This window comes from Anser brachyrhynchus (genome assembly GCF_964034855.1).
Source record: "Anser brachyrhynchus genome assembly, chromosome: 2".
Classification (NCBI taxonomy): domain Eukaryota; kingdom Metazoa; phylum Chordata; class Aves; order Anseriformes; family Anatidae; genus Anser; species Anser brachyrhynchus.
The window spans coordinates 21,057,199-21,077,116 of NC_137695.1; the positions used below are offsets into that span (position 1 = coordinate 21,057,199).

Below are 19,918 nucleotides of genomic sequence, written 5' to 3' on the forward strand. Positions count from 1 at the left end.
CCAGGTCCCTCTGCAGTGCCTTTCTACCCTCCAGCAGATCAACACTTCCCCCCAGCTTGCTGTCATCTGCATACTTACTGAGGGTACACTCAACTCCCTCATCCAAATCATCAATAAAGATATTAAAGAGGATGGGCGCCAACACTGATTCCTGGGGAACACCACTGGTGACTGGTCGCCAGCTGGATCTCAATCCGTTCACCACTCACTCTTGTGAACACCAGGTAATTGTCCTGTCCGTATTTCTGTGAATGTATCCACAGTATTGATGGATATTTGACCTTTGTATGAGAGGTCTGATAACCAGACTGATGCAGGGACACCTTGTGACTTAAGTAGGAGATGCAGGTTGTCACAGGTCTCAGGCAGGTTATATGAAGTTGCACTTCATATGCTTAAAACCTTGCAGCTGGAGGGGTGAGGCAGATCCTGATGTCTCTGGCCTCAGGTCCCACCTTTAAACTAAACCTCACCTACTGACTGCCTCACAGATTTTTAAGGGACAGACCATCTAATGAGGATGAATAAGCTTTTGGATATTCTGGTGATATAAACCTTGTAAAACCTTGTAAGCTTTTGTTGTTGTTGTTGTTGTTAATATAATATTTTTTTCAAAACCGAAAAAGATGGCCTCTTTGGTATCTGGGCTATTCCTCAGGTCATGATGTAACCTGTAGAAACTGATTCTGGAGGCTGTCAGAACTGCCTTTGTACCGTGAGCATCCCATCTAAGACTACTGTTGTTCAGACAGGGTGGTTGAGGGCGCACAAAGCCAGTTCTCACATGTTGAGAGAAACACCAGGAGCTTTCATCCGCATTTGTGTATTTCTTCCTCCATTTTCTTCTCATACAGTTTCTCTCATTTTTTTTTCCTTTCTTAGCACTGTAGCATTTCTCTTCTTTATGAGATAAATTACATAGACATTGCTCTACAGTTACCTTAAAGAGGGCTGTATCAAGGAGGGGATTGGTCTCTTCTCCCAAGAAGCAAGTGGTAAGACAAGAGCAAATGGTCTTAATTGTGCTAGAGAAGGTTTAGGTTGTATATTAGGAAAAAATTATTCACTGAAAGGGTTGTGAAGTATTGGAACAGGCTGCTCAAGGAAGTAGTTGAGTCACCATCCCTGGAGGTCTTCAAAAATCTTGTAGATGAGGTGCTTAGTGACATAGTTTAATGGTGGGCTTGGCAGTGCTAGGATAAAGGTTGGAAAAGATGATCTTAGAAGTGTTTTCCAACCTAAATGATTCTGTGAAATAGTGTTAAATTTGCTTTTAGTGAATGGGATGGTTGACAATCACAGATAAGGACCATTGCTCTACCAGTTGTAGCTCTTTAGAGCCTGCTCTCATTTCCCCTAACTTTCCTTATTGTCCATGCTGGGCTTGGACTGAGCAGCTCTGTGAGCACCCTACTCCTTCCTCCTGCAGGAGCAGAGACTTGACAGTTCAACAGATGCAGCTCTGCAGCTGTGTTAAGAGAAGAGATGTCTGTGCACAAGGGTGGTAACAGTGAAGGAAAAGAAATGGATGGGGGTTTCTGAGGCTGGAAAAGGCACTGGAGGAATGGGAGAGTAGCATTTTTGTTGTTAGTATGCACAAGGCATGATAGGGCAGAAAAATTCAGGTGGTTCATGCTGCTTCCTACATGCAAGGTGCACATGGGGTGCATATTTGCATATGATGGGGGCAGTTGGCTGCAATGAAGAGGTTTAGGTGTGTGAGATGTATGAGGAAGGTGAGGGTGACTATGATGGAAAAGAAAAATGCTACTTAGTTTTAAATACTTAAGAACTGCTGCCTTACCTTTAGTGCTTAAGGTCTTAGCATTTAAGGCAGTTAAGAGGTAAATCACAGCAATGAAATTTAAGGATGTATTCAATAGATGCTTAAAAATTAAAGTGATCCTTAAAAATTTTGCTCTGTTGCTCTCTTTAACAGAACTGGTCTAAATTTTGTTATTTAATGTAGTTATTTCTCTTGCTTCATAACTAAAACATAAATTGTGCTGACCACTATTTTATAGATATTAAAGGTAATTTAATAGGTACTTCAGCCTTTAGGGGATTTAGTTACACTAGCCAATACTTATCCATCACAACTTACTAAATGCTAATTTCATATAAGAACAATCCAGGATTTTGTTTTTCTGACTATATGCATGAATATTTTGGCACTCTCATTACAGAGCACCTTTTGACACAAAATTAGTCTCAGAATAAGAATATCATTCATATCACATCTTCATCAAGTAGGAAATGATGTAATTTGTAAACATAATTTTTGTCAACCCATGATGGCCCCAATCAGAGAAAGAACTGGCTATTCTTGTTGTCAACATTTGTATAACCTTGTTTTTCATAGGACTGCTCTGGTATTACTGATGTGTTTAAAATGACACACAAGCTATATATTCTGTTGGAATGTGATGGAAGGCTTGATAGATGATTCACTGACATTTTTGTGTTAACTTCAGAACTAATACACCTATTCTTTTTTGATCAATTACAAATATGTTTTGCAGAAGTACACCATAGACTGGGTCATTGAACATGTAATTACACGTTGCAGATAACTTTGTGATCTATTTCTAGTGGTTTTTTTTTCAAGGGCTGCCGTTAGCATTTAACAGCACCAATGTGTAGCACTACTTTACAGTGAAAAATTATATAGAAAGTGTTATGTCATAACAAAAAGATTAACAGAAAATAACATTAAATAAATATTAATCAAAATGAATATTTGTTTTCGTTAGGCTACCTCTTGAAATTGTGTTTAACACACACCCCTAAATATCATGTAAAATGTATTTTAAAAAATATTTATCTATAATGCATAAAATGTATAAATAGAAACATGAACAGAAAATAGTTATACATTATGCATGTATGAAGACTTAAACCAGCTCATTTACAACTTAGGTTCTGAGGACATTGCTAAAGGAATGAATTTTACAGAGAGCTATTAAACATCTACAGATAGAATTTGTCCTATAAAACACTGCTGACTAAATTTTGCCGCTGGACAAGGTACCTTTAGCAGTAGTATTTTTTTTCTTCCTTTTCAAATTTAATCTTTAAGGTTAAAAGTTCCCAATGTGCAATTCACTGTCTATCAATATAGCTCAAATAAAATATTTTGGGCATTTCCTTTGGGCAGTTTGCCATTGTTTTATTGGATTGGAAGTTACAGCAATTTGACTGGTATGTCTATTAATCTGTTTTTTCCCTTTGCTATTGAAAGCAAGCATTGTTGTGTCTGTACTGCAACAGAAGTGGTTTTAAAATTGAAAGCTTGCACATTTGCTTTCTGCTTACACAATGATCTATTTTGATACAAAGTTCTGTTGGCTGCTGCATAAAGTAGCAAGTACTATCACCAAAAAAATTACAGCTTTAAGAGAATAATGATACTTCTTTGTTAAATAGAAAAGGCTGTCTGTGAGATTTACAGTGCTAACAGTGTCTTAGCTGTTCCATGTGGATGTCAGAGAAAGACTTAATATCTTCTGATATACAGGGTCCTCCTGTAAATCTGTTCTTGGGCCCTACCTAAAGTATTTACCATTTTACCATAAAGTAAATGGAAAAGTGGTGTGGCATATCTTTTGGGTGCACTCTAGCTCTGTAGTTAATAATTTCATAGTATAAAATACAGACATACCAATATTTGCTCACTATTCACATATTATTAAGTTCAGAATGTCATGAAACCTGAAGCAAACGAAAACAGCCTGTCACAATTCCCGTTTCTGCAAACCATTTCCTCCCAGCAGCAACCAAACAAGCAACCAAAGAATCTTTTGCTGGCTACATTTGTCTACAAAGCCACCTCAGACTCTTCAGTGGCAACTCCATTTGAGATATACAGTTTATCTACCCCAAAAGTGAGTGAATTGGGACATTCCTGATATTCTAAATGAGTAAGCTACACAATGCAGAGGCACTTGGCATTTTCAGTGATGTGTACTAAGACCTCTTTATTCATAAAAGAGGATTCTGCCCAACATAAAACTAGCAAGTAAAATGTGGAAGCATCCTTTCTTCCAAAACTAAAATATACAGGGTTCAAGTGTACCTGGTTAAAACAAACAAACAAACAAACAACCCTACAGCTTTTATGTTTGTAAAGAAGATACTGCCTTCATCTGCCATATTGTTTGATTATTAAAATGCTTAAAAAACATTCATAAATTCAAATAACTTCATTCCATTGTGTTTTTACAATTGCACAAATGGAAGGCCTATAGTCATAATTATGGTACCTGAACAATAGGCATCCATCTTTGCAAAAAAATCACCTTTGACAGTGTTTCTTAGCCCATCACTTTTCCAGCACTTCCAGAACTGCTTCCCCCCCCTCCCCCGTTCTTCAGGTTTGTTGCTTTTTCCTCATATTTTACTAGATGACATATTCCTGGGGCTACTAAGAGTAGTAGGGACTCTAATGGGACTCAGTGTTTTTGAACCCCATTCAGGTGACATAAAAGCCTAAGATTGTCTTTGACTAGAAGAGAGAAAAAAATATACCTATTTAATTTAAGTAGGCATGGCTGGTTTATAGGCAATTGTACCCAGTCACAGGGACAGCGAAAAGTGCCAAGGTCACCAATAGATGTCAAAGGGAAGCCCTGAAGTATATGGAGTGGTGGACTGTCCTTAAGCTGCACCTACTTTTTAGCAGAAGATTTTTGCAATATTTTCCTCTATTTCCTGAAATTCTTACCTCCAAAAATCTTGAATTTAGACTTCATGATAACTTATTTTGTGGGATTAGAAAATAGATTCCTAAAGAAACTAACAGTGATCGAGTATACAGCTTGAAAAAGTTGTCATGGGAATGAAGAGAGCAACAAAGGGAAAATAAAGAAGAGAGGAACATGGTGTATCTCTTACAATAGATAATCTGGATCAACTCAATCAAACTGTCAGATCTAAGATGGAACCTTTACTTTCTAACGTATGTTAAATTAAATTGCTTCTATTAACTGTACATGCTGGCAGAAACACTGTTTCCAGTAAACCACTGAAGAAGTCTTTGTATAGGGCATTGTTTTGTTGCAGATTTAAAGATGAGACCCAGAACCATGTCATTTGAAAGGGAAAATTACTGTATTGTTCATATTGCAAATTCAAATTAAAGCAACAAAAATCCCACAACAAACTTGTCTTTCTTATTATACTGTTATTTTACTTTGTGGTGTGTCAGATGGAAGGGCATTATTTATCTGGAACAAACACTCCCTTCTACTACATATCTTGCATTCCTACCCAGGGATGCACGCACATCAGGCAGCATACAGCACTCACTGCACTTACGGTGTCACAGGATGGCATAAGGTAATGGAGAAGAACAATAGTGCTTCGGACATCTCTGATGATATGTTTTAGGTACAGTTCCTACAGCATGGTTTTGAACTGTCTGAAAATTATTCCATCTAATATCTCTTCTATAAGAAATGGCAACGGCACAGGGATAAAGTAAATGTAAGTGATTATTTGAAACATTGAAATCAAAGTGCCTGAAGTTAGAACTTTCATTCCAAATTTTGGCAGTTAAATAAGAGTTTCCTAGTTTGGCTGGAGTTTTTTGAGGTGCCATCACTGCCGTTCTCATTGGCTTCAGTAAGATTTGTAGGCAATTGAAACTCTTAAAACCAGGTGACATCATTCATAATAATCAAGGTAATAGTGCCTGAGGACCAAGAAAGCCTTGAGGAATTTGAAATCCAATATATGTTAGAGACAGTATAGAGAATAAGTATAACTTAACTAGCATGATTGAAACTAATGGCATATGTGTTCAGAAATCCATTTCCCTTTCATATGGGAGAGAGAAGTTAGGGGTTGAAAGATCAGTGAAAGAGGATAGGAAATAGGGGGGCAAAAAGCCATATAAAAAATTTGAAAGATTGAACAAGATTGAAAGTTGGAATAAAAAGACTGTTGGCACAGCAGAATTCCAGCCAATAACAGTTCTCTAGGCATGCAGAGGTTTAAAGATGTACATATGTTGATGGTCTTTTCTCATAGCAGTTACCACTATCCATCTATCTATGTGTATGATTAATTTGTATCAGCTTAAAGAAGAGAATGCAAGTTTAATGTAATTTAGAATAACACATATTCACAACTCTATTAATCTGTACTATGGTAAAAGAAACCAAAGCTATTTGCGTTAACTTCTTTGGTGAGAGATTTTGTATTTTCTCTTGTAAGCATCTACATAAACAATCATATTAGAAAATAATTATTTTGAAACAAAAAGTTGTACATCAGCTTTGAGAACTGTATGTGGTATGCACTGGATAACGCTTATCTTTTAGTTTAATTTCCAGAGAGTTTTGAAGGAATGAATGAGTTGACAGGTAAGTTTAAAAGGTGTTTATAGGAGGATGGCAAGCTAAATGTAAGGAGTGGGCCTACTTTTCCCTATTTCTATGCAACATTTTTATACAGTAACTTTCTAATGGAGATTTTTTCAAAACTTCCTACCCCTATTACAGTACACGATTTTTAGTCTGAATTATTATATATGTTTTTCCTCTTCCAGCTAGATCCCTTAGGAATTTTCTTCAGAAAATTTGCAATAAACTTAAAGAAGGAGCCTGTTAGTTCTTTCTTTGATTTATGTCCATAAGCAGGAAATGTGCCACAAATAGGATACAAATGTGAAAATAAAAATCTTGATCCCTGGAGGACTTAGTTGAATATTTACTGAGATCAGTTCTGTTCCTTGCCTCTCACCATTCTACCCCACAGATATTCGAAAAAGGTTTTTCTAAACTGAACTGAATAGAGTGTCACATGTATCTACTTCTTGTTACATTAGTGTATTGGGTTTATGTGTCAAGGTTTTGGTAGTGGGGTGCTGCAGGGATGGCCACAATGAGAAGAGTCCAGCAGCTGTCCCATATCAGATAAGGACCAGTGCCAGATGGCTCCAAAAGGGACCCACCGCTGGCCAGAGCTGAGTCAATAAGCGATGCTGTTCACCCCTTTGTTAGAGCATATTTTAAAAAGGGGAAAAAATAACAAAATATAACAAAACAAACAAAAACAAACAAAAAAAACCTGCTGCACAACAGCAGAGAACCAGCCCCGCAGCCCCCAGGTCAGTGCAGCAGGAGGGCAGGAGGTGCTCTAGGCACACAGCAGCAGTTCCCCGGCGGCCTATGGAGAGGCCCCTGGTGGAGCAGGCTGTCCCCCTGCAGCCCACGGGTCCCACACGGAGCAGATCTCCACGCTGCAGCCCGTGGAGGAGCCCCCGGTGGAGCAGGTGGATGTGGCCTGGAGGAGGCTGCGGCCCATGGAGAGCCCCCGCAGGAGCAGGCCCCGGGCCGGAGCTGCAGCCCGTGGAGAGGAGCCCACGCAGGAGCAGGGGGTCTGGGGGGAGCTGTTCCCCTGGGCCACTTAGGGGGAGGAAGTGGAAGAGGGTGGCTGGAGGGAAAGGTGTTTTCAGTTCCCTTTTAGTTTATCTCTGTTCTAGCCTTTTATTAACAGATAATAAATGTTATTAATCTCCCTATGCTGAGTTTGTTTTGCCCATGACAATAATTGCTGAGTGAACTTGTCCTTATCTCAGCCCTTGAGCCCTTTTCATCATATTTTCTCCCCTTTTTTTCTTTTAGGAGGGGGAGTGAGAGAGTGGTTGTGGTGTAGTTCAACTGCCCAGCAGGGTAAAAGAACCACAATAAGTGGTGGTGAGATAGAAATCCATACAAACAGGAAAATAAAATGAGAGTAAATCAAAATGTATCAACACTGCTTTACAAAACTCTCACCTCTGAGAAACAGATCTTCAAGCTGAGGTTCATGAAGCTAAAAAATAAGTAGGTTTTTAAGCGGTTTAAAGTAGCAGCTGAAGTGTTGTCTAATATGCAGCAACATTGCTCCTTAAAGAACATTGCCTTGCTATGCAAAGGAAATTATTATGAGTTACCAGAACTTTTGAATTAGAGCATTCTTTGGCCACTGAATTTTCTCTAGGTTGTCCAGAGAATTCACTTAAAGAATAAGGCAGATAAACAGAAATTGCCAAGAATACTAATCCTTTTTATCTTCAAGATATTTGAGCTTTGGTATTAAAATACCTAGGAGTGTATTCCTTTATCCTTTTGATTTGCTTTGTGTCAATAGCAATTTTGCATTTAAACTCAGGGCAGCACAAAACCCTGAGAGTCCTACTTACCTCCTTGAGTTAATTTATTACATGATTAATCATGTTGTTACAATGAATACAGCTCCGTTTTTCAAAAAGAAGCAAATCATTATTAATTCCCTAACAACACTTTACATGAAAAATGTAGAATATTTTAACTACTAATGTAGCTGTAATACACAGTTTCATCAGAGACCAATTGTAATGTAGTGCTTATTAATGTCCACTTCTTGCTAACATGTCCTTGTGAATACCAAATAGATTACTAATGTTAACAGTCTTTATACAGTAAACTGTATCAAGTAACTGTATTTAAAGTCACTATTCCTAACTGCTCAGTCAATTGCCTTCAGTCTTAGTTATCAAAACTGTAAGAACGATGACTAAAGCATTACAAATTCACATGCCATATATAACATAAAATACTTGTCACAGAATAATACTGTTTTATGATCTGCATTAAGTGGTTGAAAAAAGAAAAATGAGTGACTTGAAGAAGTAGGACTCGATATTAAAGACTGAAATAAGGAATGAATTGAAAACAGATTTCTTTGGAAAAAAAAAAAAAGATTACATATAATTACCTCTAAATTATTTAGACAGCATCTCAAACTTTTAAAACATGCAAAAAGCATTAAAACACTTTTTTCCTTTTTTTTTTCTTTTTTTTTTTTTTCTTTTTCTTTGTAGCTGTATGCTGATCACTGTGCTGAGTGCAAACTGACATTTTCCTGCCATTATGATCAATCAAAGTCTTTGTTTTAGGAATGATCACATAATTAAACAGAAGATTAAAGAATTCCCATGAATAATTTGTGCTCATTTCTCCCTGCTAAACCCTTTTAACCCAGTCAGGCATGCCTGCTGACTTTTCTCAGGGACTCACATTTTCATTGGAAAAGTAGAATACCCACCCTCCCCTGTAGGTGATAATGCTTTTGGCTTCATCCTATTGCTTAAACATTTTTCTGAACTTGACCAGCTCTTCCCCAAAGCATAATAAATTAACCTAATTCATAAATAAACGGGCACATGAACTGCTTTTGTGAAGAAATGTTCAAAAGCAAATGTATACATTTAAAAAACATGAATTGAACTTTCAAAATGGAAAATTCTTTCTGGTAGTTTGAACCTGTGTTAGGAGACACACATATTTTGGCTTGTGGTCCATAGACAGTCAGAGGACTGCAAGAAACCCAGCATCATACCACGAGCAACTCTTGTGTACCTACTACATTCCATTCTCACCTCTTGAATGCTCAGTTAACTCAAGTGTTATGTTCTTGAATCCTCTTCTATGATCTTTTAGGATCTCCTCTTCTAGTCTATGTTGCTCTTTGGCCATATTAAGATGAGGACAAAAAACAAAGGGGGGGGAGTTTATAATAGAAAAATAATTTTGTACTGTAAATTCCTGTGCAGTTAAGGTACTGTTTTGATCTATTCCTTTCCCCACGTTTAAGATTCACTTTGAGTATCCTCATCAAATTAAAATGCAAACTCACAATGTCTAATATACTTTACAGTTTATTATAGCTTAGTTGCCACATATTGATTAATCTATAGAAAACATTAATGAATAATGATTAATAATGATTAATAATTAATGATAATTAATGATTAATGAATAATCTATAGAAAAAAGTCATGTTTTTCAAGCATGGAATATTTCCTTTAAGAATGATTATAGCTACAGATGGTGAATTACAATTGAAAGACGAACATTAACTTGCTTGGCATTTCCGAAGACGTGTGGTTGGCTGCTGCAGGAACATGCATAGTACAGCCACCTTTCTGAACAAGGGTGGCAACCTTCTGGTCAAAGGTACAACAAAGTAAGAGGCTGTGTATGCAACTTGGTATTTGGTATGTATTCTAATTATGCTTTACATTGAATAACAGATTAGCCCAAATCAGGGAACTATATTCTTCATGACTCCAGGATTTTTGGAGATAATACAACTCTGAACAGCGCATAGCAACCACACTGAAAGTGGTATTAGGTTTTGTTAAAAAATTGTCTTGCAATTTATTTCTGCTATTACCTTGGATCATTAATGTACAAACAACATTAAACTAGACTAAGTACAGTATTTATCATCTAGCTAGAGGAACCATCTTCAAATTTACTCCCAGAAAACAAGCCTCTGTTGGAAACAATTTATTTTTGTGGAATTAATGGCTTTGCATGAGCTTAGAGAGGCTATTTAGTCAAGGACTATTATTAACTAGGAGATGTAAGAAACCTACGTATAAACATTTAACAAATTCTTTCTCTCCGACATTTGCTTTAGATCTTGAAAGTGAAATTGTGGCAAGGCTGAATGAAAATATGAATTCTACTGCTTCGGTTCAAAGTACTGCCAAGTTTCCAAAAATGAAATAAAAAGTATAATTTTTTATCTGTAAGTTAAATGTTTCATTTTTGGGCTGTTGTTAGTCAAGCTGTTAAGTTTGAGACCATTACCATAGAGTGGATATAAGTGAGTCTTTTGTTCAGGGCGAAATAAAAATAGTGAAAAACAACTGAAGTTCAGGAAGATGAAAATTCTGAATGCTAACCATTTATTTAAAAATATTCTATAAACATAAAAGTGGAAAATGATTTTAGTAAAGGCCTAGCTTGCTTTGGAGATAATACAGAATAGTGACAATTCTCTAAGGTGCTTAAGTAAGTAAGTTTCTCTAAGGAAACTACAATAATTCTTTATAATCACAAATCATATGTTTCCATACAGGACATTAAAATATATGAGTACCAATATAAGTAAAATAAATACATTTTACTTATAAAATAAATATATTTTGTCTCATAAGGAAAAATGTGCTAAAATTCTACCGTTACCAATTTTTTCCTTGTTATTATTATTATTATTATTTATTTATTTTTACAGAAAGACATAGTAGGACATCATGCTTGGAGATTTAAGAACTATATCATCACCAGCATTTCAGTATTTAATAAAATTCTGAAAGCATTGTCACTTTATTGCAAAATAAATGAGAACTTGACTACATGGGCTTGATCTTCTAGGAATGCTCAATGCCTGTTTATAATGCAGAGAGCAATCATCTCACACAGATTTAATCAAAATACCAGAGAGTTCAGGAGCTGGAGGCACTTGGCACTTTGCTGTATCAAGCCTTTTCTCTGTGTATCAACTTAACAAGTATAATAGACAAATTCCATATTTCTGTCTTATTAATCATGTTTCAGAAGGAAACCGGCATGTGTGATCATCTTGCTATGGTTCCGTATTAAAGCCCTCATGAATAACTTTTAGTCACTTCCAACAAAACCCAGCATTAAGGCAGGTGTGTGCCTGAAACGTGTGAAGCTCTGACCAGCTTCATTAAAATCAGCAGCGAGGCAGGAAACAACAGTCCAGCTTCAGGGCATGGAGGGAGAGAAGTTGCAGCGTGCTGCCAACTGGCCGACCAGCCAATGTACAGCATCTGATCAGCACACGTGTAGCTCTGGGCCAGGCATTTTAACTATCGCATCCTTTTTTGATCTGTAGTTGGGACATACCAGGAAAACAAGCTCAAGAGACATAAGTTTTTGGGTAGGCTATAGAGTTTGGGGAAGAACTGAGAATACTACAGGGGATTAAAGAAGAGAGAGGCAACTACAATATAGTTTTACAATGTGGCAGAGGTACTTATCACCTATCGCTTACCAGCGATAGGACCTGAGGGGATGGGACCAGCAGAGGTTCAGGTTGGATATTAGAAAAAGGTTCTTAACGGAGAGTGTGGTCAGGCACTGGAACAGGCTCCCCAGGGAAGTGGTCATGGCACTGAGCTTGCTGGAGTTCAAGTGTTTGGATGACGCTCTCAGACACATGGTTTGCTTTTTAGGTGGTCCTATGTGAAGCCAGAATGATCCTTGGGATCCCTTGGGTCCCTTCCAACTCAGGATGTTCTATGATTCTATGATTCAGAGCATATTGCCAGAAAGTTGTGGAGAGGATGATGGATAAATATCAATGTGAATCGTGTCTTGTTACTTCTGTTAAACTTGAAATAATATGCCAGTTAATAAGAAAAAATCAGCTGAAAAGTTGTTCTGTGGTCCCAGGTATGAATACTATTGTGTTATTAAGAAAAAAAAAAAAAGTAAAAGAAAAACAAACAAACATACCAAAAACCAAAACCACCACCCAAAACTAAGCAGTCTCATGCATGATGGAATGAAGACAGGCTTCCATGCACTTTTCTGTGTGGAGACTTGAAAGGCTAATAAACGTCAAGCATTTCAGATTTCCCTAAATTAACACAGATACTATCTGCTATCCATATGTTTATTGTAATAAATCTGAAAGAGTATTGTATCTTTGAAACTTGCCAATGGGTTTTAAATTAAGTGAAAATACAGTAAAGGAGGAAAACATAAGCACAGCAGGAACACTTAAACCTTCAAGTTGAAAACGACCTCTAGATAATTCAAGTGGGCATTATAGAAGATGACATATTCTAGTTTCTCTAGAAAAGACATCTCTCTGTAAATCACTAAGCTAAATACATCAGTAGCACTGTGGTAACCATTGTAGAGCTGACCAGAGGGAATTTGGTCAGATATGGCTTTCAAGGTTAATAATAAATATACTTATTTAAAATAAATGTACATACCAGTGTGTCACATTGCTGAATCACATACTGAGCTGATATTCATATCCGTGATTTACGACCATTTTTGATTAGCTTGATATGCTTCTAGTTATAAAAATACTTTCCTTTTTCTTCTGCCCCTTGGAACACTAAAACAGCTATTTAAAATCCCTTTCTAATGTAAAATTACAGAAATATTTGTTATCATTTCTCAAATAATAGGGACAAAATTATATTCTCAGACCTCAGGAATCTGGATTGGATTAAACATTTTATTAACATACTGGAATTTGAATTGCCCAAATGTAAAATGAATTCACAGTTATAGTTACCAATCCATTTCTGCATCAACAGAAATATGAAAGACTACATATATATATATGGATTGATATATGTTTATATATATATTTATAGATTCCATTTTAATGTAATGTTACATTCTGAATATAATTATACCAATAAAAGAGTTATTATGTAGAGAGTTATTCATCATATTGCAAATGCTGCAGTATCATAACATACTTTCAGATTTTAGAACAAATCTTCAGGCAAAGAGTCACAAGCAATATTAATCCTCTTTTTTGTCTATTTTCAAGGAACTGCATAATTTCTCCACGTCTTCTGTTGCCTCACCATAGAGAGGATTTAGAAAAGAGGTAGCATTCACACCTTCATTAAACGGATACTAAAAGTAAAAACAGAACAAAATTTAAAGAAACAACTAATTCAATTCATTAGTTAGAGCATAAGAATGGCTGTAGACTTTGAAGTGTCAAAGTAATATGGTAAGTTCAAATAAATTGATAAAATCTCTTAAAATTCTAGACCAGATTTTCAGCTGACAAAAGATAGCATAGCTACACCAAAATCATCATCCACCATTTATACCTGACTAAGTCACTTAAACTTCTTCCGCATCTGTTCCCACTTTGTTTTATTTGTCTGCAGAGCTCCTGCTCCAACATATACTATTATTTTGGGAGAATCCATGTACAATAATGTAACTGAAGTAGGTCACTAATTTTGTTACATGGTATTGTAATTTAAAGGAGAAACAATGCAGACATATATCTCTTGAAAGATACTTCAGTTCATTACCAGTTCTAATTTTCTTGACTGAGGAACATATCAGGAAAAAAATATAATATGAACTCTTCAGGCAAGGACTTTAATTGTTTTAAATATTTTATTCAGCATCTGTCCTACTGGAAATTTTTGAACTACTGTATGACATAACAAGCAGCTATAGTAAATAGTATTGATGAAATTTCTATTTTGAGGACCTTGGTGGCCATTACAGCCCGGGTCATCTTTCTCAGAGTTCCAGAGGTGCGAATACAATGAAGAACAGTATACCTTTAAGTGATTTCTTTCTATTTCATCTGCTACAGCATTTTATTTAATAGCCCAACACATATCCTACTTTAGAAGAGAAATATATTATTACATACCTCATGCCATGGAGAAACGCTGATTTGAACAGTGGGTGAGATGGTGTACCCAGGACACTGTAAAAAGACACAACTGTTTCAGAATATTTTTGTTGAGCTGCAAGTGATATTCAGGAAATATTATTCCATGTGGCTGTCAAAGTAACACACCCTGTGAATGCAAAAGTGCAAACAATAGTGTAGACAAGAGTGTGTCAACACTAGGCTTGCATTTAAGACTTGTTTAAGTGTTCAGGAAAAGTACAGTGAGAATTGTTCTTTCTTTATGAAATTTAGATGCCCACAAGTGCTTAACTTGTGGGTATTCAGTCTGAGATAAGAGTTGTTGCTCATGTTTTACAGTATCTTTTGATTGGTGATACATCATTTGGATTTAAGGTTCATCAGACTCAGGCAAAACTCATAACTCGTTTTCTCTTTTAAAGGAAGACTTAGTGAAAACACATATATTCACAGTCTTAAAGAAAACAGGAAAATCTGGTACAGCACTGGACTTCAATCACAGTGCCTGGAGCTGTCTTCTATGAAAATCTCTCTCCAGATATTGTGCTTCTGTTTTTTGAGCTTGCTATTAAATGAAGCATGTCAGGAATCTATTTTAACTAAAATACAAATGTCCTGATAAATTGGACATTATTGTGATGGGAAGGTTTCCAACGCGGAGCTCTCACAAATCCAAACCTATAAGCGAATTAACTTGATCTAATATCTCTAAAATCATGTGTAAGGAACCTTTTATAAAAAGTAAATGAGATGCCATAATTAATCCTGTTCAAAACTGTGGTGGAATCTTATATTACTGACTGTGGAAAGGACAAGGAAATTTTATTTTTCTATTTCTAACCAAACCTAATTATTTCAACACTAATAAGGGTAGTATCAAAATGAAGATGTGTTAAATTTTATTTGGTTCCTAGTAAATCCCAGGTCTGTATTATTTTCAACAATAAATAGCAGAGAGAGCTACATTTTAAGTCTATTATATTTCTCTTGTTAAATGTAAAACATAAAGTTTAGCTACCACTCTAATGTGATAGTTAAATCTAGACTTGAAATATTTTACTGCACTATGTTCACTTTTAGATATATATTTTGTTCACAAACTTCTTTATTACTATAGAAGTCTCTTAATTATGATCACCAAATGGCATTAGGGAAAAACGTGGCCAAGGATCAGATAGTGTGTAGACTTGTTTGTTTAGTTTCAAGATGAATTTTATAGTGACGGAAATAGTAATGCACATTTTATTAAACATATGTGAGTGTGCAAAGACAACTTGAGTGATGAATTGTGTATTATGTTTGCAGTATTATTTTGTTTTATTTTATTTTATTTATTTTATTTTATTTTATTTTATTTTATTTTATTTTATTTTATTTTATTTTATTTTATTTTATTTAATTTAATTTAATTTAATTTAATTTAATTTAATTTAATTTAATTTTATTTTATTATTTTTTTTTCCAGAAGCAAAACATGGACATAAGTCCCAGTGAGCTTTTCTTCGATATGTTTGGCTAAATACTTAACCACTTAATCTAAAACCTTGTTTTTTTGTTATTTGTTTTTTTTTTTTTCAGATTCAATAGCCCACAGCCAGTATTTGTTGAAAACATGTTCTCAGAACTGAATTGATTTCAAATCTGCCTCTGTACTGAAAATGCACTGGAACTGATCTGAGTGGTGCAAAAGTTTAGTCTTCTTTTATTAAATAGCATTCAGTGAGGAATTACACAGTTTGTTTTAACGGGAAACCTATTTGATGTTAACAACCTCACATTTTTCTAAATGTATAGGCAGCTATTGCTGCTTACCTTTACTTTCCCAGGTGAATTAAGGTCTTCATACAATGGGTTGGCAAATGAAGTATTAGTCGTTTCCTCTAGTTTCCTTGAAAAGTCAAGAACAACAACAGCAACAAAACACAATATCACACAGGTTGTCAAAGAAACAGATAATTTCATGATGAAAAAGCCTTTTAAAAAAGTAAAAAAAAAAAAAAAAAAAAGATGGCTAAATATATTCCCAATTGAGCTCTACTGAAATGAATGAAAATAAACCAATGTTCTGTATGTGTGATATATTAAAATAATTATTTTTATTTGTTTCTGTTAAAAAATATAAAGCTATTAAATACTCATTAAATGCAAGCACTGCTATACATTAGACAAAACAAGATATTAGCTAAAAAATTGCATTGCTATAATGTGTATGAAATTTTTTAATTTATTCATGAAAACTTACATTTTAGGCCATTTAAATAATCAGAAAGTTCTAAAGTTATAAGAGTTCTTCATAATTTTGCTGGAAAGTCAGGAATATTTTAAGAATCACTGAAGTTATTGGAATACCAAGGATTTATGATTGGATGCAATGACATAAGCAATTTATAATAGACAAATAGGAGAAATTGTGCTAATTATGGGTCTCCTATCCATTACCTCAGCTGGAAGGTTAATTTAATTTAATTTAATTTAATTTTATTTTATTTTATTTTTTGAAGCATGAATGAGCTGTGCCTATTGATTCTGCAAAAGCAATGTCTTTTTTTTTTTTTTTTTTCCATATGTTTGACTTCAGAAGAGCTCCATTTAGCTTTTTGGTATTTTTTTCCCTAATGCTTTTATGATTTAAGAGCATACGCATTGCTTTGTATACACAGAAAGCTGTATTTGCATTTGCTTTAAGCATTATCTCCCTATTGACTGTTAGACAGGCTCTGAAAGGCAGCAGTGAAGGGACAAGAGCAGCCACCAAGACACAGCTGACGGAGTGGTTGGGAAGGGAAGCTGTTGTTCCTCAGTGAGAGCTGGGGGCGAGACATACCACTTGATTTCTTTTGCAAAAAAATTTAAACCAGAATGGATGCTTAGAACAATGACACAGGTAGGCTACAAAAATATATCCCCTTATGAGTTAAATCAGTGCAAGAAAGGTCATAGGCTAAAAAAGATGTCTCCTTAAATTCTTTCACTAGACTGTCAGAAAGAAATTCCTTCTGATGTTAGTTTCATTATTCAGTTTGATTACCTGTCACGACAATGAGAAGAACTGAAAATTTCAACCTGTTGATTTGTTCATGTGGTCTTAATCATAACCTTAATTATTCATGGTATTCTGATGATTTTAGTTAGTTTAGTGAATCTATAATATACTGGATTATTTATACGCCTCTTAAGTGTATATTTGCATACTAATCCTCCTGAATAAAGCCCATAAAAATTACACAGAGTAAATTTTTACTCTAAAATCACACTATGGTTCACAAAACCTGAAGCCAAAAGAAAACCGAGATAAGAAGTTTTCAAGAAACTTTACTCTGCTTGTAAACTAGTGCCCAAAGGGCCAGATTTGCATGCCTTAATTCTGGTGTCTCATTTAGACGTCAAAAACCAACTGTATGGGCTAATGGCATGATAAGGAATTAAATACTTAGGTTCTGCCTATAGTCAGTGGAGGCAGTTCCAAAGGACAAGTCACACAATTCACAGTGGGAACCACCTTTAAAGTGCCAATAGGAAATGATATGAATAGGGATGGCTCTAATTCTCTTTCATTCCCCACTCCCTCATTGACCTTATACAATTTGTGCAAGGCGTATATATATTACATATTTGAGTAAGAACACACTGAGTACTTAGGTGTGTCCTGATGGAAAGGAGACTGAACACACATCTCCAGCTTCCTCTGCAAATCCATTAACCAGCAGGGTCCTGTGCAAAACTGTGGGCACAAAAAAACAAAAACAAACAAAAAAAAACACCACCACCAAAAAAGCATTGACTGTTTTCTTCAACAAATTCTCTCTGCCTGCTGTATTTAGAGCTGAAAATGGTCCTGCCTGTGTGTATGAGGTTTTCTTAAGCATGACAATTCAAACTTGCTCAGAGTGTCCAGCATATTTCAGATATCCCTCCACTTTAGGTCTGAATCGCAAAAGAGCTTATGTAGTTGGGCACCTAATCTGAGGGGACCATGGGAATTTTATGTGCATAATATGGATATTGTTTGAATTTATACTACCCAGGTTCAGATGAAGTAGAGAGTAAGCTTTGTTAATTGCTCTCCTGTTCTTAGGATTTATTTTTTTTCTAAACAATATTTTGGATGTCACTTTAAGTGTATTACCTTGCATATTACATATAGGCTATACATATATGCATATATATCCTGTATTCAAAGGTATTTATACAAACATATGTATGGATGCACCCTGTTTGTGAATGTAGCAAAAAATTCTTTTAAAGTGTATACCAATAATTATCCTTAAAAATTTCCGAAATCTTTTGGATGACTTAAAAGACCTCAAAGAATATACAAATGAAAATTTAGTCACATGTATACACAAATGTTATAATCCATGAGTTAGATGAGGTGGTAATTGCCTGAAGAAGAGCGTGCTTAGGAAGTGAGATTATGCACTCATGTTACTTTACATGTTGTATGTACATCCCTAGAAGTAAATGCAACACATTACATTTTTTGTTAATTAGAAACATGAAGCCTTCCTTATTAGAGTAAAGCTGTGTAATGCTCACTCCACTACTCTGTCACCAATATAGTTACTGTTGAGGAAAGCATAAAAGTGCAGTATTACTCAGTAGGATAAGTATTGCCATATGGTCATCAGTTTACATCCTAATTTTAAACTGCCTGATTGGGCAGCTGAACTAAATGTACTGCAGTAGCTTGAGTTAAGCTCATTCTTGCAGTGCTTGCTGTGACTTGCTATAACTGAAACATTACCCTCACTGGAAATGATACCTCATTGCTACAGTAAGGAGCAATATGCCAATCACGAGGTCTCATGATGGGAAAAAAGTTACATATGTGTTACCACTCTACAGTAAGGGCAAAGGTAACCCATCACTCACAAAAATGATGAGTCAGAATAATTAACAAATTTGAAATGTTGACAAATGTCATTTATGTAGAAAACCCATAAATGCCAAGTTCAGGACATTGTAACAAGCAGAGAATGAGAATAATTAGTGTTAAAAAAGCCAAGCATATGATGCTTTAGGAAAGGAGAAAAAAATAAGACTCAAACGTGGGTGTTTGAGTTCCAGAGGGAGATGGATTTTCTAACATAATCATAAATACCACAACAGGAAAGGAGAGGATTAATCATCTTGGAATGCATACCAGGTCACATGGGTCATAGCTTTGCTAAAGTCGTCTGTATTCCTTAGTAACAAAAACTACTGCCTTGTTATAGGGTTTTCCATACAACCCCGATGGGAGAAAATTATATACTCCACAAAATACCTTCCAGAGTAGAAAGGGACTGTTGAGTAACATCATGCTTTCTAATGGAAAATCAAAGTATCTAGATTTGATTGGTTTGGATGTAACAACTCAGAATTCTTCACTTTTCCATGTACCTCTCAAAGAAAAATCAAGTATTTCTCTTTGTCAGTGCACAATTTTGTAGGTAATATATAGTACAGAAGAATATTTATCCTCAGGTTTATAACAACAACAAAATTCTAGTGGACTAAAGAGTCTATTACAATTAAAATACTAATTAAAATAATCCCTTAAAATAATCCTTTATACTGATAATCCTTTATACTGGTTTCAAAGCTTCTCTTCTAAATAGTAACTGTAACTCAATATCTCAATTTCCAAAGTATTTATAAAACCTTTTAAACTAAACTTACATTTGCAACAGTAGGTTATGTTTTGCATATACCA

At 35.3% G+C, this 19,918-nt stretch overlaps 1 protein-coding gene across 1 annotated transcript in view; it reads right to left on the reverse strand.

Moving 5' to 3' along the window:
• Positions 1-11,558: 11,558 nt before the first annotated feature.
• MALRD1 (MAM and LDL receptor class A domain containing 1) overlaps positions 11,559-19,918 on the reverse strand; it is a 271,441-nt gene continuing 263,081 nt past the window's right edge. Inside the window, exons 38-40 of the mRNA XM_080581229.1 lie at positions 16,036-16,111; positions 14,221-14,277; positions 11,559-13,454 (exon numbers count right to left, since the gene is read on the reverse strand). Coding sequence (XP_080437355.1) covers positions 13,338-13,454; positions 14,221-14,277; positions 16,036-16,111 — 250 coding nt within the window. The 3' untranslated portion in view covers positions 11,559-13,337. The remainder of the gene's footprint in view (positions 13,455-14,220; positions 14,278-16,035; positions 16,112-19,918) is intronic.